Source organism: Poecilia mexicana, unplaced genomic scaffold (assembly GCF_051168715.1).
Source record: "Poecilia mexicana isolate PSO_F unplaced genomic scaffold, ASM5116871v1 scaffold_11, whole genome shotgun sequence".
NCBI lineage: Eukaryota > Metazoa > Chordata > Actinopteri > Cyprinodontiformes > Poeciliidae > Poecilia > Poecilia mexicana.
The window spans coordinates 24,486,906-24,508,963 of record NW_028263380.1 but is presented as its reverse complement, the minus strand read 5'-3'; the positions used below and the strand labels follow the sequence as shown (position 1 = coordinate 24,508,963).

Sequence of the window (22,058 nt, the reverse complement as noted above, 5' to 3'; positions counted from 1 at the left end):
GGGCATTTTCCTGAGTCCCTATATGATGCCAATATTTGTCTTTTACTCAAAAAGGATAGAGATCCTACTAATGTGGCATCATATCGCCCCTTGAGCCTGCTTAACTCTGATCAGAAAATTATTGCTAAGGTTTTAGCTAACCGATTGTCTTCCCACATCAGCGCTCTGGTGCATCCAGATCAATCTGGATTCATTCCAGAAAGATTCTCTTTCTCCAACACAAGACGACTACTTAACATTATGTACTCTTCTGCTTTCACCAATTCAGCAATCATATCTCTGGACGCCCAGCAGGCATTTGATCAGGTGGAGTGGGGATACATGTTTGCTGTTCTTGAGAGATTTGGCTTTGGCTCAAGGTTTCTGTCTCTCATAAAAATGCTTTACACTCACCCCAGGTCTCATGTGTTGACCAATAGAGATAGATCACCTCCCTTTCTACTGAAACGTGGCACAAGGCAGGGCTGCTGCCTGTCTCCTATGCTTTTTGCTCTGGCTTTGGAACCTTTGGCTGCTGCTATCAGGTCTAATAAACTTATCTCAGGTATTACATGTGGTGCATCAGAGCATGTCATAGGTTTATATGCGGATGATGTAGTCTTGACATTACGTGACGCTAAAGCCTCTCTTCCTCCGCTTCTTGACTTACTGCAGAGTTTTGGGCAGTTCTCTGGTTTCACAATCAACTGGACTAAGTCTGCCTTTGTGCCTCTCTCTGATGGACTTGACTCTGGTTTCTTGAATAGCTTACCATTTAAAATCGCCCATGACTATTTTGTGTATCTTGGTATCAATATTCCAGTAAACTCTAAGCTACTTTTTCAATTAAATTATTTAGATTTACTCTCTAAGCTAAAAAAATGGATTGACCACTGGCGGTTACTTCCACTCTCATTAATTGGTCGTATTAATATTATCAAAATGGTTGTACTTCCTAAGTTCATTTATCTCTTCCAAAACATCCCAATTTTTATCCCTTCCTCTTTCTTTAAAACATTGGATTCAATTATTGTGCCATTTGTTTGGGGATACAAGCCTTCCCGAATCTCTAAGGCACATTTGCAGAAGGCTAGGGAGGAGGGTGGCTTTGGTCTCCCAGTCTTTCAGCATTATTATTGGGCCTGCAATGCGAGGGCTTGGACATTCTGGACGTCGGGCACTGGTGTGGCGGGGAGACCTTCTACCTCTTTTCCTGCTTGGCCTCAGATTGAATCCCATAACTTGTTACTACAAACTTCTGCTTCTTTGCCTGCGATGTTATTTTCTAAACCTGATATCCCTCTCAAGAGACTCGCTGCCGACTTCATACTTAGGAACTCATTGAAGATTCTGTCACAAATAAAGAGGGTCTTAAAACTTCCAAATTTGTCTATTTATGCCCCTTTGTGTCATAACCCCTGCTTTAAGCCAGGTCTTTTGGATCCTGCCTTCCAGCGCTGGTTGAGCAGGGGCCTCTCCTCTCTCAATGACCTTTTTATCAATAAACAGTTTTTATCATACCCTCAGCTACAGTCTAAATTGAACCTGTCCTCGAATAATTTTTTTCGTTATTTGCAGGTTAGGAGTTTTGCAAACCAACTTAGTTCGAGTTTAAATCAGCGTTCGGTGCAGCATATTTTTTATGATCTTCTTGTTAAACCTCCTACTTCCAGACATCTTGTCTCACAATTTGTGAATGTTTTTTCTATGTCCACATCATCCATTCATATCAGAGATGCTTGGTCCAAGGATCTGGGAGTCACAATTTCTACTGCACTTTGGGGTCGCGTGCTGATGGGAATTGGAAACTGCTCCATTAATACTAGATTACAACTAATCCAGTTTAAAGTTGTACATCGCCTGCACTATTCTAAAGCGCGGTTGAGTAAAATATTTCCAAATCATTCAAGTGCCTGTGACAGATGTGGACACCCTAAGGCTACCCTTGGACATCAGTTCTGGTACTGCCATTATTTAACAACGTTTTGGTCCGACATATTTTGTCTCTATCAAATTGCTTATAAACAGCAGATACCTTCAGACTGTCTTATTGCCTTGTTTGGGGTATCTGACTCCTGCTCTGCTCTGCCCTTGCCTGTGCAACAGGCTCTCTCTTTTGGGATGGTTGTGGCTAAACGAGTCATTCTCACAGAATGGAAATCTGCCTCGCCTCCCTCTTTTAAATGTTGGCTAAATAACATGGCTTCTTGTTTACATCTTGAAAAAATACGCTATACTCTCAATAATAATGTACCCAAATATGTCAGGGTGTGGGGGCCATTCCTTGAACAACTGAGTGATTTCACGGGTATGGGTCTCAGGTAGTGGCAGTCCTGCTCCAGCTCTGTAGCCCTGTTACCTCCTTGCCTGTCAGAATGGCTGTAGGTTGGCGCTCAAATGACTTAATATACCCTGATACATTCATTCCCAACAGTTTGTGGTGGAGCTGAAATTTTTTTTATTTTTTTATTTTATTTTATTTTTTATATATATATATTATGTATATGTGTGTGTATGATTTTTTTTTTCTCCCTCTTTCTTCTGCTTCCCCCCATCGTTTTTTGTTTTTTTTTCTCTCAATATTCTGGGGTGGGTTGGGTTGGGGTATCACCTTTTCTTTCTGTTAATCGTCGCTGTTTATTTTCTGGTAATATAAATGACAGTTGGACAGTTGTAATCTGGAACTTGTCTGCAGCAGGGAACTTACTTGGATTCATCAACGGATTAAGACGATATAGAAGATCCCAGTGCTGCCAGCATCATCCCACACTAAACTGGTTATAGCTGACTGTTCGACAATTCGTTTGTCAATGTATGTTAACTGTCCTGCAGTTTTGTTAATTTGTTGAAAACAATAAATATATCAAACCAGAAAAAAAAAAAAAAAAAAAAAAAAAAAAAAGTATTTCAACCTAACTGAGAATCTGTGGCCAAACTGGACAACTGATGTTAACAGATATTCTTCATCTTATCTTTCAACCTTGAGCTATTCTGAAAGGAGGCATTTGCTAAATCTTCATTCTTGAAATGAGGATTAATTTTAAATAAATGTTTTTACTTTTGTCCTGTTAGGACATCCTCAAACTATTTTACATTTAGCAAAGTTTCAGTTTCTCAATTCTGCATTTTCAGATTATTTTCATTTTAGATTTAGCATCTGTTCATTTAATATTTGACAGTATGCATGTCATTTATAATTTCTAAAGAGAAACATTACCTTAAACTGTAAATGGTTTTGAAGATATAACTTGACTATCTATTAAGCAGGTGATTTGGGCAACACAACACAATTGCTAATACAAAAAAGAACTAAAAGTAAAACAAACATCTTATGTAGCATTATTGAAGTCTTCAGAGGTACATAAATACAAATCTTTCAAGTGTAAACATCATCAACAGTACACTTCTCATAGTCTCAGTTTTGTTCAATCTGAATAACTAAGATGAATGATTGTCCATCCTGAAGGTGTTTCTTAGTTTTGTTGTAATACTTTAAGTGGTTGTGCCATGTTTTCCTTGACTGGCATCCTACATAAATCAACAGGACTGAATAATATGTTAGTTCACTTTAATTACTTCATTACTATTAATACCTGTACAGTTTATTATTTTTAAGAATTTCACAAACTTGTTTGTGTCAGTCTGTCTTACACCAGTCCACTCAGGTTTCTTTAGAGCTTTTTCTCTTTGCTTGCCTGATGCTAAGGTACTGCGCCTCTAGTGACCGGTGCTCTTCTTGTACAAAAGGATATATGGCGCCCTCTGGTGTTCAATTGAAGAAATTGAGGACAAGAACAGTTTTAAATGTCTCGGATTTTAAATGTAATTTTTTTCTTATTGGTACAATTGCATTAAAGATGACTCCATTTATTATTTCTACTAATAAAAACAATACCCTTGAGTATATATTTGATTTCAGTTTTGACTAATAATTTAGTCAAAACTTAATCAACACTCACATTTAATCAAGTGTGGGTGTTGATTAAATACTAAAGTAGCTTGCCATATTAACTTGTTCACTACTTTCTTTACAAGAAAGCTGACGCTTATGTTGTACAGGTAAAGTTTGAAAGGCGACATGAAATTGCTCCTTCTTTTTCTTTTATTTCACTGTGTGTCACCAGGTAATTCATACAGTTATTGATTTAACGTGTTTTTATTTGACGTTGATCAGGCTTTTAGCTTTTCTGGCTGAATATTTAATATTTTCTCCTCAGTGAAATACCAACTGATGTTTATGGGTGTCGCTTCTTCTGGACTTCCGAACTTCCCTGATTTTTTGTCGACTATAGTAATTGACGATACTCGAGTTGGTTACTGTGACAGTAACAGAAAGACCCACAGCTCAATACTCGACAAAAAGACACCTGGAGTTGATACAGAGCTCTTCAACCTGTTCATTGGATTGTGTTTCGAGACTCTGCCAAATTACTTTGATGTCAAACTTAATTTCTTGAAGAATATTGCTCAACTTGAAGGTATGTGCTGTGTATATTCATAAATCATTTGCTTTCATTCAAGAAACTGAAACTGATCTTCATACCTCTACTGTAACATGGGAACTGGCGTAAAAAAAACTTTCCCAAATCCAAAGGTTGTTTCTTAGCCTCAAGTCTATAGTGTGTTTTTTCTAGACAAAGTTATTGTGTAAATTCACCTCCATGTAAATAGTTTCAACCACTCAGAACCAAAACCGTCATTGAATCAAATCTGTTTCAACAAGTCTAAACTTGATCTGATCTGCGGTTTGATAAACAGATTTTAACAAAGACAAAAATCTGGTTTCACTTCATAAGTGTTATGTGTTAATCCCTACATACCTGATGTAATTACATATAGTATCTCACATAAAGAAATGATGAATGATTTGCTCATCAGGTGTCTGGATTCAGCTTCTCAGTGAACTATAAGCCACATGGGAGATGAAAGGTAAATAAATAGTATCAGCAGGAATATTGTTAAATCAGTGCTAGAATTGATGCACATCACAAAAAACTCCTTTGTTCGTCTGTTTCTTTATCAGATCCTCTGTTGTTCTCTGTCACCAGTTGGTCCCTGTCTCCTCAGCTTTCATTAAAATCCTTGACATCCCTAACGAAACAAAAACACCACAGACAGCCGACCCAGCCAATAGTAGGTAAGGTGAGATGAGCAGATACTGTAGTTTAAAAGATTTCTTTCTAAATACAAACTTTTTATGTGATGACTGCGACTGATATGGCAGAAATCTCATTACATTTAAAAGGACTTGTCTACCAACTCCACCTTCAACTGACAGAGATTATAAGATTATGAAGATGACCAAAATGCTGCAAATTAAACATTTCAGTGATTCTACATTGGTTACATCTGGTGCAGCTGTGAAGATTATTTCCCAAACATGAAATGTGCTTAACAGTCAGGGACGTATGCCAGGGGTTCACTCAGGGTTAGTATTTAACCATAACTTCCTCATTTCATCAGAATGGTTGCTATGGTGACACACAGGCTTGTTTTTAAAACAACAGGTGTCACAACCAATGCTTTGTGAATCGCAGGCCAGAGTCCTAAAATGAAAGGTGATGAGCCTGAAGCTGGTGCTCTGTCGGTGCCTGGTGGTGAGAGGCTGTCTTTCAAGGAAGCAGCTGTTCTTTGTTTTAGGAAGCCATAAAGACAGAGGACTGGATCATCCGAATGACGCTCCAGATGTGGCGCTGATGCTCATCAGCTTGGTCAGCTCATATAAACAGGTTTCATCCCTCTACTTGCTGGTTGTTGCACATTTTCCTTTTTAAAAAGCAGATCTTCTCAAAAGAACCTTTTTTTCTTTTAGATGAACAGTTTCTGAGGAAAAGTAAAGGATTTCTCTCCTGACATCTCAATGTATCTTTTGACAACATGAAGATGTTATTTTTGCTACTTTTATGTGCCTCTTCATCACCAGGTAAGCTTTTGCTTTTCCCTTTTTTTAAAGTGTCTATTTTTATTCTTGTAGTTTATTTTGACTTTCATAATTTGCTCCATTCAAAAACCTGCTGAAGTCAAACATGTCTGCATCCTGCTGAACATTTCACCTTTTCTCCTAGAAAAACACTCGCTGACGGTTTTGGTCACTGCCTCCTCTGGACTTCCACATTTTCCAGACTTTATAATCACCACCCAGGTGGACAAGCTGCCAACGAGTTACTGCGACAGCAACAAAAATATTAGAGCAAACCCAAAATATGGACAGAAATTAATGAACATTGAGTCACAGATTGCTGATTGGTATATTGAACAGTGTTTTGAAATAATGTCTGATTATCTCGAGGTTAAGATGGGAATTTTAAAGGACCTGAACCAAAGTGAAGGTAGAGAAAATAGACTCACATTCATAATTAAGCTGCAACAGCTTAGCAATATTAAATTTGATTTATAACCTCAGTTTCTGTTTTCTACTTCAGCTGTTCACATTTTGCAGGTTATTATTGGCTGTGAATGGGAGGAAGAGACAAAAGAAACGACCTCGTTTTTACAGTTTGGATATAATGGAGCAGACTTTATGAAATTTGACCCAAAGAAGTTGACATGGATTCCTCAAACTCCCCAGGCTGTCAGCATCAAACCAAAATGGGAAGCTGATGAATCTGCATATCATTTGAAGCACAAGGACTTCTTAAATCATATATGTCCTGATTGGCTGAAGAAATATATGGGGAATAACCAAGGCCCTCTGCAGAGCACGGGTGAGACGGAGCAGCATGGTGTGATCAAAGATCAGCATGAACAGGAAAACCTTAAGACCTGGAGAAAAGTGATCACATCTCTAGTGTCATTTACAGATTCAGTGTGTTGAAATATATAACTTAAACTTCATTCCCCACAAGATTTATTTATTTTTTAATTGTTGCATTCATGATTTTTTTGTGTCATTTGTTCCCTTTGGCATGTTTTTTTGTTGATGATTTTACCGTTTGTGAATTTTTGTGCCTCTATGTCAGAGCTAAATATTTTATGAAAAAAGTGATGCTGTTTTTGTGTCTCTAACTGCTTTTAGAGTTTTTCATGATCGTTACATTTTTTTAAAATTTTGTTTTGCATAATAGAAAAGTATTTAATTGTAGATCTGCCATCTGTCTCCTCAGTTCTTCCCTCGGTGTTTCTCCTCCAGACGTCTCCTGACTCTCCAGTCAGCTGCTTTGCTACTGGTTTCTATCCCAACAAAGCTGCGATGTTCTGGAGAAAGGATGGAGAGGAGATTCAGGACGGTGTGGACAAAACAGAGATCCTCTGTAACCAGGATAACACCTTCCAGATGAGAGCAGACATCAATGTTTCATCTGTTAACCCTGAAGACTGGGAAAGATATGAGTGTGTGTTTCATCTGGTGGATGTCAGAGATGATGTTGTCAGCAGACTGGAGAAAGAAAAGATCCAAACCAACTGGGGAAAGAGACAGAAACATAATGATGAGGGTAAGAAAAAAAATTAAGTTCAATCAACACAAACTTTTAAACAACACATCTGTTTTTTAAAGGTTGCTGTTTTGAGTCTTTTTAAAACTGATTTAACTCTTGCACTGAAAAAAAGGTTTATCTGGAATTCAGATGCGACCTCGTCCTTATTCTCCTGCATTATTGAACCTCTTCAAAAGAAGTTACAATTACTTTATAGATCCAGTATCAGACTTTCAAGCTTATTCCTTACTATTATTATATAGTGATTTCTTAACAGTTTTCATTAGATCATAATCTACAGTTTATGCATCTCTTAGTTAACATGTTTACCTGCATCTGTTGTCTTTAATCTGTCCAGAAAAGCCCATTGGATTGATAGTTGGGATCACTGCTGCAGTGGTTTTTATTGTCATCATTGTTGCTGCTGTTGGATTTGCAGTCATCAAAAACAGGAAAGGTAAAGAACGATGAGCTGAATAAGACTCATAATCTGAACCAAAAACTAAACTTGTTTTATTCAAATTATGACATATACAAACACAAAAATAATTTCAGTGTAAATCTATCATTGCCCAGATTTGTTTATTGATTCTCATTTTAGCACTTCTTAAACGTGTCATGAATCTTGCACAGTTTGATTTATTGACAAACTCCCTGCCCTTTATTGTTTATTGCTTATTGACATAAAAAATGATATTGTAGATTATTCAGAAGATTGCATTTTTTTTTACCTTACAGCTCCCATCTACAGCATTGAATTGTCTGAGAGACTCAATCAAGAAACCAGACTGAAGTCAAATCTAGACTCTCTCAGCTAAAACAAGTTAAAACCAGAAGAGAATGTTGTGTTCAATAAATTTGATTGTATGAACCAAGTCTGCATTCAACACATTGAGTCCTTTATTGTCAGTCTGTAAAGTTGCATTAAACTCAGCCTAATTTAAGAAATAGTTTATTTTATATTGTAATGATATTATATTTTGTAATGTACTTGTACAAAAATGTTCTTCCTATTAAATATATAAAACCTCCCTGTGCATGGGCGGGTTCTCCCCAGCTGCTCTGGCTTCCTCCCACAATCCAAAAATATGACTGTTAGGTTGACTGGTCTCTCTAAATTCTCCTTAGTGTGTTTTTGTGTGTGCTTGTTTGCGTGCGTGTGTGTGTGTGTGTGCACATGTGTGCGCGTGCATGTGTGCGTGCGTACGTGCATGTGTGTGTGTGTGTGTGTGTGTGTGTGTGTGTGTGTGTGGTTGTTTATGTGTTGCACTGCGATGGACCTGTCTAGGTTGTACCCTGCCTCTCACCTGTTGCCTGCTGGAGATATACACCATCCCTCTTCGTGATCTCACTAGTCTAAACGTGTTGGATAATGGATGGAATGATGGATGTAGACGTTCCAACATGTTATGATGTAAATCACTTTGAAATGCCTTGCTGCTGAAATGTGTTATATAAATAAAATTTGATTGATTGATGTACATAATTTTAATTTTGATTTTTTTGATTAGATTTTTAAAAAAACCTGTATAGCAATAAATTAAACATGCACTATTTTTGATTAAACAAAGTACAAAATAACTAATTATTTTAAGTTCAAAAGACATCAGTAATTTGCTTTACACTTTTTCTCAGTTGCTTTACTGCCTTTCTCAGAACAGAATTGAAATTCTCTAAACTATTTGTTCAGTCGTCAAATCATTGTCACTTTTCACATAAAAAAAACAAAAAACATTTCCTTATTTCTTCCAACAAGTTTCAAATGCTGTTGTATGTCATGCAAGTGATTTACACTTCTCTGCTTTTTCTTACATTTTCAATTTATTCATGTTAATCAAAATGTATTATACCGGTCTTTTGAATTGTGTTGATCTCCACAACATTTAAGCCAGAGGTGATTTAATGCATGAGTCTTAACATGGAAATTGCTTGTTATATGTCAAGCACCATTCTATACATCTCCTAGACATTTTCTTCTAAATCTGTCCTGAATTCCCAGATGAATCCTGAGTTTTTCCAACATAAGCAAATGTGTAAACCATTAGCTCAACCAGTGATCAACCAATTTTCTAAAATAGTTCGAAGATACATCTCACGAATCATCAAATGGCAGGTACATGGGGTGTATAGCCAAAGCACAGCACAATGTTACATTTCTGACAGTGGAAGGTCAAGGATCTGGATGGGGTCAACAGCCAGAGAGAAGAAGAGGAGGGAGGCTGTGATGACCACATTTTTACCGTCGGAAAACACCCTGCTTGACCTGCTTCTTTTCTTTCATTTATGGGCAGAAGAAGGTGGTGTCAATTATTAGAATATTGAAGACAAAAGCTAATCTGGCATTTGTCTACTTTAGAAGGTGTGCATAGCATTTAGTTTCTGTTATTGCAGGGAAGTGAAGACCAAAAGTGAGTCATTAGAAAGATGGGTGTTGTGGGCTATTCCATGTCAGGTGACTTTGATGTTAAACCTCAGAAAAGTTCATTTTGAGATATTTCAGAATAAGGAAGCCAAGATGTCCACTCTGGCATTTTACTAACTGATTTTTACATCACCATGATGAGCACAAAGAAAGTAGGAGTAACTTTAAATAATTTCATACTTTGGTTAAATACCAATTAAAATGGATCATTGACATTTTGTTCAGTAATTAAATCTCAATTGCCAACTTTGTTAAATCTGGAGAGAAGATGTCTGGAAAGGTTAACACATTCTCAGCTTAAGAAACTTTTACTTGGATGAATTATACTGGGATGACACTGGGATTCCACCTTTTTTTACTGCTAAACATCTAAACATTTGAATCATGTGGAGACAGTTCAACATATTAAGAGAAAGAAACATCACATTATTTGTGACATCAAAAATATGAGGACACAAGTACACAAGGACAATCGACAATTGGTTGTGTAATTCAAATTCAAAAATTCTTTATTAATCCAAAAGGGAAATGAAATGTTAACATAAATCATGTCATCCACTAAATAATGATGGTTCTGGGCAGGAAGGATCTCTTGTATCAGTCAGTGTTACAGTGGGCCTAACAATGCCCCTGACTGAAAGCCCTCACTGGTTCAATGACATCTCATGGATAGTATTCTCAGAATTGTACATAATAATATTCATCATATGAAGAATCCTTCTTGGCATAATCATCTTCAAAGATTCCAATGCAGCACATTGAACAGAACCAGAACTCTTTTTCTGTTTGATGAGCTTTTTTAGGTACTCGTTCTGAGATTGCTACCCTAACAGAAGACCTCAGAAGACAATGCACTCTCCACAACAAATAAAATAATTTATTCAACATTTGCTGTAAGTATTGAAGGAACAAAAACAAACGGAAGGACAGTTGGCTATGTCCCTTCTGAAAGATGGCTTCACTGTTGCACCTCCAATCTAGCCCAGGTAGACATGGAGGTATTTAAATTCCTCCACTGTCTTCACTTTTTCTTTTATTTTCTCACCCAAATGTACATGATGAAATCAGGTGAAACTGTTAATAATAGACTGATAAAAACAAAATAAGATGTCAGACAAGCAAACTGATAATAGACAACTAACAAGAAATTAGCAATAATTATAACACAAGGCCATATAATCGTCAAAATACAAAAGATTCTAAAAAAAAAAGAAAAAAAAAAACACTTCTGGATTCTTCCTGGTATCGCCACCAGAATCAGGTCCGTCTGTAAAGCCATGACCAGTTCTGTCATTTCCATGCTTCTCCAGGTCAGCTTTCTATAATAAGCCTGAAAAACAGCATTGAGAAAATATATTAGCTGCATAGAAAAAGTAAAAGCAGAAGTCATGGTTGTATCAATTATAATAAATCATTAATTTCCTGAAGCAGCAAAGCAGCCCTAAACCTTCACACTACCACCACTGCCTGTGTGATATTTTTCTAAAATGTTGTTTTACATCAGTGTAACTTTCTAATGAGCTACATTTTTGACATGTAATTCCACAGAGTATTGTGGCTGAGGTATTAAGGACCATCAAGGTGTTATTCCCACAAATGTGAGGTGGCCTGTTGGGTAACAAAAAAATTATGGATGAAATGGAAAAAGAGAAAGTGAGCACTGAAAAAGGTAGACTTTTAGAAAAACACAATAGGAGGGGTCACAAGTGAAGAATGTTGTGAATGTGTGAAGGTAAAGAAAATTATGTTAGTGTTGGAGTGGCTAAAATTCTATATTTTAGGATACAGGTTGCTGCTGTTTCTGGTTTTGCATTTGTTAAATCAAGATTCTTTATGCCAATCTTCATTTGGACTTGCAATCATGAAGTAGTTTATTTCATTCACAATGTCTATTATCTTGCCATTTTATCTTAGAACCAAAAAATCAGCCATAGCTTAAAGCCAAGAACAGTAGAAAACCATTTGTCCCTTCGAATGAACAACACCTGAACAGAATCACACTTGACTTTAAATAATCTCCCGTTCCAACACACTTGATACATAAAATGAAAAATCCCCATAGTGGAAATAATCACAGGAAAACAAGGTAAATGGCTCCTACAAGTGAACTAAGTAAAGACAATAAGCTTTCAGAATCAGAGAAGAGAATAGTATATATAAAAGAAGGTGATGACGGAGAAAGGTACTGAATCTTAGCTGGGAACTAATGACGAATAAATATTTTCTCTCTAGCTCTCGGTGAAGGTGGACCCTTTTTTCTCTGCTCTCTTCCTGCGCACCTTTGCCCTGCTTGTTCTGCTTTTGTGCTGATTTTTTGAGCCTTTCTTTGCACACCCTTTTATGGATCTGGTCAACTGGTCTCTCAATGCAGTTGATCAAATTTTCTCAACAAGAAGACTGGACAAAGGAGAGCCCACTTGTCTTGCGGGGACATACAATGAGTGGTACAGTACTGAGCAATGGCTTCAGTATTCAATTTCTAGAGATGCACCATATTGCTTTGCTTTACTAGTATACTCATATCATAAACTGAATTAGAAGACGGTCACTTCCAAAGACAGTGGGTTCAACAAACATACCAAGTCAGACAGAAAGATGTGGGTATATAGCCAAATATTGTACTTGTGTAAAAGTAGAATTACTTCATCATATTTTTACGCAAGTAAAATGAAAACATAGCCATCCAAGAAATTACAAAAGCACAAAAATAAATATTAGAAAGAGACTGCTCAAGTCACGAGTAACTGTTCTATTGAAACACTGGATTTAAAACTGAGAAACTATATTATCAAACTGACAAAACTATGTTATGTGCAAATCCATTTGCAATTTGCAATATTCCTAGCTGTGAAATTTCCTCACAAACAAATGTTCAACAGTTAGCTGTTAGTGCTATTAAAACAAATTGGACATGATTAGGAACAACTGCAAATCAGCCACAAGATGATATGGCAAGGAAAGTCACAGAATTATAGAACACTGGTGTTTCCAGGGTTCTGCTACAGATGGCTACAGACCTACAAATGTCATATGTCCTTCAGGTTAGTTTAAGAATGGCACATCAACATGGCAGGAGAAAGCTGGAACTGAATCCAAAACTCTTCTTTCAATTGAGCCGCACTCGCCTCTTAATACTGCTGACTTGGCACTAATCAGTAAAAAAGTCATTCCATTGAAATATCATTAGTGAATGGAGTTTTTATGTGTGAAGACATCTATTTTTGGCACTCCCCCCCCCTACTTAACAAATGTACAGAAATCAGAGTTAGAAATAAAAAATATAGAGAATATGATACTGTACTAAAAAATTCATTTATTTAAGGCTTCTACTAATGATGTAAAGATAATACATCTTTACTTTGTACCAAAATGAAGGGTATTGTAGCTGCTTAGAGAAACTGATATGCAGAAGTACTGAACAGGAAAGGAAAATGAAATGGGATGCAAAGCACTGAGTTTGATTTGGAGAAAAAAACTTTCATTATCTATTTAAATCTAATTTCTGACATGTATAGAAATATTTATGTTAGGTTTTATATGAAGAACAGCCTTGAAAGTTTACTTTTAAAATTTTTTGCAGATATTTCAGAAGTAAAAAGAAAAAACTCACCATTTCTGTTCCTTCTCCTTGTTACAAAAACAGCTGCACTGACCAGCACTGCTAAAAGCAGCAGAAAAATTCCAGCAGCAATGGCCACACCAGTATATTTTCTAAGGCTAGAAACTGGAATCAAAGCAAAATATTTCTTATAAGGAAACAGATTTTGGTTGTGAATGATTCATAAAAGCTCTGAAACCCTTCTTAAATGAGTATAAAGAATGGAAGTAGATACTGGATAATTGTGAGATGCTTAGAGCTGGACAGAAAGCTATTTCAACCTGCCTTTTCTCCTTTCTGAGACTTACCTTGGTTTGTTTTGATCATTACTCTATCCAGTTTGGTGATGACTTTATCCTTAAAACTGGGAAACCCAAAGACACAATCATAGCTCTTCCAGTTGTCGGCTTTGACTGAAGAAATGTTGAGATCAACACTCATCTGAAATGTCCCATCATTGTTGGGGAGGATCTCTCCTTGATTTACACCTTCTTGGATCACTTCTCCATCTTTCCTCCAGAACATTGTGGCTCTTTCAGGGTTAAAACCTGTAGCGTGGCAGGTGACCACAGAGGAGGGAGTCTTCTGGAGGAGAGACACTGAGGGAAGAACTGAAGACACAAGTCAAAGGCAATGTCAATTCAAGAAGCAACTGAAGTCATGGAGATTGCTAAGATATAAGTTTAACAATTTAAGATGATCTGTATAGAGTACTGATATTTTATGTACTTAAACAGTAAAATTCTGGTTGCTGTGGTGGAAACAGTGTTTAATGAGCTGACTGAAAAAAAACCAAGCAAAAACTCTGAAGACAATATAGTGAACAGAAGAAGGCAGGGAATTCCCTGATTAACTTGTAGTTGTGTACATTTTTTAATCTTCATTTATTTATACAAGGCATTTTCTGTGTCTGCAACCTTAACTCACTACTCTGATTGACTGTTGCATGCTTCAAATGCCAATAACATAACTTATAAGCTTGTTATGCTCCCACAGATCTCTTTGGTGCAAGTTCAAGTTGTGCCAGGCAAACCAAAAATTAATTGGTTTGTCTTAATGCTTTGAAACAATGTTTGTTGTGAAATTACCTGAATATATACTAAGTGTTAAATGGCCTGTACTTATATTGCTTTTTATCAAGTTTGAGGGCACAAAGCACTTTACTGCTGAGCTGTAGACTTCCGGTAAATTTATGACCCAACTTTTGAGTTATGATTTTTGACCCAATATTTGGCCAAACCAACCCAACCTATGACCCAACAGCTTCTACCCAGCAGATGGGTAATAAAAATAACCCAGCATTTTTTACTGTGCATTAATATGAACACACTAACAGTGGTGAGCTAGACTTTTGCTACAATTATCCTGGGGCAGGCTGATAAAGGCGAGGCAGCCCAACCAGGATGTAAAGTGGATGAAGCGTCTTGCCAAGGACGCAACAGTGTGGAGACTAAAAATGTTGTAGCAGGGGTTCAAACCAGCAACCCACCAATTACAGGATGCCATCCTTGTTGTCTGAGGAAGGCAACAAGCTGAACAGGTATGGTTAATATAATGTTTTCTAAATATTACAGATGAAGATTGATTATTTTTTTCTATGTAAACATTAATGAAATATGATTTGTTTTTTGTTCAAACTCTTATTTGTATTTAAAATAGTTTGTTGGATGAAAATGTAATTAAAAATGGGAACTTTGAAGCTTCATTGTTCAACCTGGTGCTGTGAACAATTGAATGTATACACCACAGCTTATATTTAATACCCAGAAAAATGGGTAAAAAAATGCATAATTGTATTTGGCAATCCTGAGGCATCTTCACATGTTAGTGAGGCACAGAAAGTGTGTTCTGTTAAAAAAGGCATTATGATGAGCTGTTATTGTACCTGATGGCTGGGAGAAATTTTTCGTATAATTCAAATACATCTGAAGAAAATTTTTGCATTCTACTGTCAATGCATCATTCCAAAGCAGAGTTTGACCATCACTGTTCCAGTTGTCTTTAGTAATAACAGTCTGATTTCTTGGGGTGATCCATGTCAATGTTTTCAGGTCAAGACTTATGAGGTCTTCTCCATCGTAGCCATACTGATTAAAAGCATCAAATTCTTTGGTTTCATCATCCCAAAAACATCCATTTGCTCTTTGGAAAACATGAACACCTGAGAAAAAGAAAAAACACAGTATATATGAAACATGTAAAACTCAAACTGTGCAATTAAACACAACATAAAACAGAAAATCCATAACAGTCAGCATAAACATGATAAGAAGTCACTGTGATTATGATGGAGGATATACTTGCATTTTTATGAGAACATAACCAAACTCAAAATCTGCTTAGTGACACATATGGTGACCTACCTTTAATTTGATATTTCATAAAATATGTCACTTACCCCTGACTGGTTAAATTGTTGTGTCAGATCTGCAATGATTGCTTGGAAGTTAAGCCAGTTATGTGTGCACTGGTTATTTAACCACTGTAGGTGCTCAGGAACATCCTCTAATAGTTTATTTAGCCAAGCTGTTCTGACTTTTAAGTGTTTTATGTTGCTGTCACAGTAAGCAACTTCAACTCCATCAACTGCACCAGAAGCCCAAAACTCTGGAAGGTCTGAGAGTCCTATGGCACCAGAGAGGGTATAGACTAGGGAGTGTGGTTCTGTGGGAAAAAGTTAATTCTCAGTTATACTGAATTGTTTGCAGATTCTCTATAAACGTAATCTCCAGGCAAATTCACATTCTTTTTTTGTCACTGAAGACAAACATTACTGCATGCAAACTCATAAATACAATGTACAATTAGACTCATGCATCAGGACAACATTTGAACTCCATACATACTGATCTCCAGCAATCTTTAATTAAACAACACCCCCACAGTGAGCCAAAAGTACTCATCACTATACCACCAAACATTAGGGGTGCTGAGCACCAGTCCTTGAGAGCTAATATCCTGCAACTACTAGACGAATCTCATCTTTAACACACTTGAATCAATAACCTGTATTCCTTCATCAGCATGTTATGCAGCTCTGCAGAGGTCCCTTAACAAGCAATTCATTTGTGTTATAGAAAGGATGAATTTAAAAGTTAGTTGTTCTTCATTTACCCCCTCAGTACACCAAAGCACATGGTATAGTGTTTTTATTTAATTTTTTGGGTAAATAGCAGACATAGCAACAATTATGTATTAGCTGTAGAAAAAGAAACACATTTGATCTTACCTGGGGATGCAATTTGACAGATGAGAAGAAACTTAAAAAGAATCCCTATCCTCTTTTTATCTGGACTAGATAGGAACATCTTTCTTGTATTACTGCATTTGGGAAAAGAAAAAGAAAAAAAAATATGTAAATGTCATATTTTCACCAAGAAAAAAAATATGTAAATGTCATATTTTCACCAAGAATGATATTAATCTTGCATGTTTACAGTTTCAGATGTAGCCAAGTCACAGAAATTCTAAACATGTGTTTTTTTTATCATCTCATTTGTTGCCTGCATTGTCCCTCAGCTGTTCCCTTTTGCCTCTGATTAGTCCTGCTGTTGGCTTTATTATTTGCACATATTGTCTCCTCTCATCTTTGTGTTTGTTATTGGTTGTTGCCTGGTCCTGCTCACCCCGTTTCTGTTTGGTAAGTTTTCTATTTTTTCAATAAATCTTTCATCATGCTCATTCCAAGTGACTGTCATAAAATGACTATATGTGGCCCTTGGATTGATTTTATGCAGCCGTTATTGCAATGAAAGAATGATACAAATGTGACCCCAGCACATGCAGTTAACACAGATGGACATGTCTTCACAATACTTTAGAACACTGCAAAATCAAAATCTTCTTAAAATGCTAAATGTAACTCAAATTATTTTTGTTTCATGAAACTGTTTCTATTTTACTTTCATAGGATGAGAAACTTCCAGTTACTTTTACAGAAAAGCATTTTTGGGTGCATCAATTTAATAAACTTGCCTAAACAGTGTTTTCAAATGGTATATGGGTGACCCCAAAAATGTTAGTAACTGCATATCTTTCTTGTAATGTTAAATGTGGAAAACACTATGTGTGGTAGTAACAATTTTTTCCCGATCCCTACAAAAATCACACTACTTTGTTTCAATAAAATAAAATATTGCATGCTTAGTTTATTTTAAACAGGTAAAAGTAAAAATGGAAGAAACATCACAAAAACAAAGAAAAAAAATATGGCCCATGAATAAGTTTCAGCTTGCTGATTGTTGCCAATTTGGAAACCCTTCATGCTTATTATGGTAGCAGCAGCTCAAAAAATGTATTGATGATAAATACAATTTACATATATAAGATGCAGTTAATATTTATAACAATTTGAAAAATATTATTTTCACACTTTCACTTATTTTCACATCATACTTTTGATACAAGTAAATAAAATATTTTTGATATACTTGCAAATTTCCGCTGCTACAATGCTCATTGTAAACACAAAGCAATTGGAGGCCAGAGTGCAAGTTGTAAAGGAGGAAGGGAAAAAAGACGTGATCTTTGAACCGACCTCGAGTTAGCCTCCGCTAAGTTAGTTTCAGTTTTGTCGATCATTTCAAAAGACAACTTTGCATGCAAAATTATCAGCATCTGGTCATTTTGATTTTCGTCTTAATCGTTCAAAAATAGAGATTAATCAGATCAGTTATAGGTTTAAAATGATTTACAAAAGCAGAATGGTACTCAGAATAACAACAAAATTTGCAAGTATTAAACATATTACAGGTTTGCTCAGGATACTGTGCAGACTCACCCGTTACGTATCGTTGAGTACAAAGGAAATTCTTGTTTGTAACTCAAATTAGGGAACATCAGAGGACCGCTCAGTCAAAGCATAAACATTTCTCCCTACTCCACTCACTAGTTGTGAGAGATTAGTCACTGAACCAATAGAAGAGCAGGATCTAATCCCACAACATGGATCAGAAGGCGGGGATTAAAAAGAAAAAAAAACTGTGAAGGCAATACACAAGCAGAGAACATTTTATTTATTTCTTTACAGAACACGGACAAGATTGATGAGTTTTCTCAAGGAAACATCACTGTTGCATCTGTACTGATTCATATATTTAAATCACTGAGCCAAGCCTTAAAATTTTAGTAAACCAAGTGAAGGATAAAACAATCACAAAGCAGTTTGCGTGGCTGCCGCACATTTTCACAGCTGATTAAAGTTTGCGTATATTTTACGCAAACTTTCACGCTACGTGACGGAATGTATAGGATAAGTACACGGCTTGTGCGTAAAATATGGCACGGCACATTTTTTATGCGTATATGCTTTAAACATGAGGCGCCTGGACTTTAAAACTTAAAGTCTGCGATCGCTTTTGTTGTCGACAATAATCCTTGCTTCCAGCGACATGATAATGAATCTGGACGTCACAGCCTACTACTCGGGAAATTGAATTTGATAACTCTTTATTTTTTAGATCACTTGGATCACATTCACATCCTATGTTGGTCTCTAAGTATTTAGATAATTTTTTGTATCCCCACTTGCAAGCACTACACCATTTCTTTACTTTAGCAAAAATAACTGTAGGCTGTATGTCCCTGCTTTTAGTTATGCAGGTGCTATATGCATATTTTATGCTGAAGGAAAAACTGCAACCAGACACAAAGTTTTTAGTATACCAGTATATCTTCATTCTCACACCCATTGAAAAAAATATCGCAGTAAATAACTAAAAGAATAAAACTTCATTTTCAAACGGCTAAAATGAGCTTTGCTAACTTGATGACTCACCTTTGAAGTGATGAGGGTGACTGAAAGCATTTTTCTGTGGGTATTTTTTTGTGTGACATTAAAGCATTTTCTAGTTTCTTCTGTATTAAATCTTGTCAAAGTTAATTTGATGTCATAGACTTATCTGAGATATATTTTAATTTCGTGCTTTTCTTCTTGGTGGTGTCATTTTTCTTTTGCCAAAGAAACCCCTTCTCTTAGCTGAAATACTTTTGGTTCAAATTGTATTGTATAATAGTTTATTGGATTAGAAATGATAAACTATATGTTGCTAAATTTTGATTCACCATCTTGTTAACTTTGTTACTTTTATATCTAACAAAACAATCTACCTCAGCTGTTGTTTTTATTGACAAATTTTAAAAGACAAACAACAACAACAACAACAAAAAACAACAACTCATGTTTATGAAGGTCATCTGTAAATGTTGAGGAATTATTATTTTTAAATCATGTGTAGGAAAAAGATGCCATAGAAACTTCTACCTAACAATTCAAGAAATTAACTCTTATTTTATTATTATTTGCTATTTTCATACATTTTTGTCTCTGTAAACATAAGTTAATTTCTCCAGATGTTTCAATTCCCACAGAGAAACTTCTTCCAGTTGAATCTGTGGAATTTTCAGTGAACTGGAACAAATCAGAAAAGATTTGGACCGACAACATTAAATACAGATTCTATCTGTCAAATGCTGCCCTCTAGTGTCCCGCTAAAGAAAGTATAAATAACACTTTGAAACTTGTCAAGTTTTTTTTTTTTCTTTTTTTTACCAGAGATGGCAAAGCTTAACCATTGCTGCTAGCAGAACCAATTCTTAAGGGTTTCTAGGTTTTTACGCAAACTGAGAGCCAAATTGTACCAATTAAACCCAGTATCCATCCAAACAGATTCCTTAAAAACATTTAGATTCTTCCTCCTAAGTTTGTGTTTCTCTGATGCCTTACATTTCATAAATTATGAAGTGAGATTCAATACATTTATCATCATATATCAAATCCATGTGATATTGTAGAAAATGCATAAAGTGAAGAGTTTGAAGGAAACAACTACTTAGGTAAGTAATTAGCTGTTCATAACATAAACAACAAAACTTGTTTATGCCATGTGAAATTATAACTGATTTTAACTTCATAGTTATGTTACAGTGGAGACAAAAAAGCCAGAATGATTTTTAGATAATATTTAATTAAAGATTTGCAAAATATAACAGCTTGATTGTTCATGGTCTTTATCTCTCAAACGAAATTAAGATTTATGTTCACTCTCAAAGAAGTAGAATAATTAATAAACATATAGCACCTTTTCCTTGCTTCAGTTTCTTCAGAAAGACATCAATTGTATGTTTAAAGAAGAAAGGAGACAAAACAACCTCATTTGACAAACTCAAACAGTTGAGGATCATTATTAAGTTTTTTGTGAGCCCAGTCTTGTTTGATTATTTTCTTGCTGCAGTAAACTAACTGGACATCATCGATTGCTTCATATGGAGGGATGCTTGTGAGCCCAGAGGATCCAGTAAGGTAAACCTTTAGCTTGTTTTCACTGTTTGAAAAAAATAGTTAGTTTTGACAACTTATAGAACAAATTCTATTATTAAAACAATAATTTTCACAGTTTTCTTACTGAAGTCTTACTGAATACCATCTATACATTAGTAAACATGATCTAATTGATCTTTTAATTAGAAATAAGTAATCTATTTACCTAGAACCTTGACAAGTAAATAAAACAATGTTTGATGTAACAAAACTGATAATGTTTTGCACTTTCTTACCTGCAGATATAGCATGACAAAACAATAAGTATCACCAAACACTTCATCTTGCTCAGAAAGCTGATTGTAAACAAAGATTATGCAGAAAGTTTAAATTGTTTAACCTGTTTGTTAAGTCCAGAAATGCTTTCAGTTTTATGTTCTTGGGCGTGTTTATTGTGGTTGACTGAAAACTTGTCAGTTTGATTATTTAGTAACTATGGAGCTTTTCTTCATAATAAAGCTCCAGTGGAACTTGACTTGTTATTTAATGCTTTCTCACTTTTAGTAGAAAATGTAGCTGCTCAAGTGCAACTTAACAGCCCGAAGTGACCCAAATCCGATTTACTTTAGCCTTTATGTGACATGTATCTGATCTTGTCATGACAGTCAGACAAGATCAGATACATGTTGCATTTTTGACAAATGCGACCCAGACTACTTTGATACGTGTTCCTAAATCTGATGCGTGTCTGATCTTTTAAAATGGAACCTGTGTTTGTACGGCCAGGTCACATTCATCCGACCTATACGTCATTGATACTTGACTAAAGTCAGTTCTGCATCCTGACATGCGGAAACGGAAGAAAAAATAACAACCATGGCGGATGATACCAAGGACTAAGTTGTTAATGTGACTTTGAGAAGGCAAGATATGCTCCACCAGTACCATTTATGTTTAAAAAGGGAAACAGAAAAAAATCAAGACTGAGTAAAGAGATAGAGCAGCAACAAAAAAACAAAAGCTAAGGTGGAGCACGTTACCTGTTTGACATCAAATCCAGTTTGTTGAGATCAGGTGTAGAAGATTTGAAGTATGTTTGCTAAACAGTTTCAGGAAGCATTCAAAGTAAAATCATTCATCAATGTCACACAGTCAAACAGGAAAGCATAAGAACATAAGACTGCAAAGACATTCTTAAGATTATTACAGAAAAGTTGTTTTATCTCTTCCTTCTGGCGCTATAACATGATTAAAAATAAGTCTTTACAATGGACAATGGAAAAATAAGTTACACCTTCAGAAATCAACAGATGTTAAACATATATCACCATCTCATTGCTGAATAATGTTTCTGCTTCTACTCCTCAAAGGCTGTGGGAAGGGCAG

At 35.8% G+C, this 22,058-nt stretch overlaps 2 protein-coding genes across 2 annotated transcripts; one reads left to right on the top strand and one right to left on the bottom strand.

Moving 5' to 3' along the window:
* The first annotated feature begins 4,895 nt into the window (after window positions 1-4,895).
* On the top strand, window positions 4,896-8,880 carry LOC106912683 (major histocompatibility complex class I-related protein 1-like). Its single transcript, XM_088010480.1, has 8 exons — window positions 4,896-5,116; window positions 5,620-5,708; window positions 5,792-5,902; window positions 6,045-6,308; window positions 6,402-6,683; window positions 7,083-7,412; window positions 7,753-7,851; window positions 8,133-8,880. Exons 3-8 carry the CDS (start codon window positions 5,857-5,859, stop codon window positions 8,210-8,212), a joined length of 1,101 nt encoding a protein of 366 aa, XP_087866606.1. The 5' UTR covers window positions 4,896-5,116; window positions 5,620-5,708; window positions 5,792-5,856; the 3' UTR covers window positions 8,213-8,880.
* Window positions 8,881-10,299: 1,419 nt separating this feature from the next.
* LOC148156565 (major histocompatibility complex class I-related protein 1-like) lies at window positions 10,300-16,739 on the bottom strand. Its single transcript, XM_088010461.1, has 6 exons — window positions 16,644-16,739; window positions 15,809-16,078; window positions 15,300-15,575; window positions 13,723-14,025; window positions 13,427-13,540; window positions 10,300-11,146 (listed from the first exon to the last, which is right to left on the bottom strand). The coding sequence occupies exons 1-6, from the start codon at window positions 16,720-16,722 to the stop codon at window positions 11,136-11,138; spliced, it is 1,053 nt and encodes a 350-aa protein (XP_087866587.1). The 5' UTR covers window positions 16,723-16,739; the 3' UTR covers window positions 10,300-11,135.
* Window positions 16,740-22,058: the final 5,319 nt, after the last annotated feature.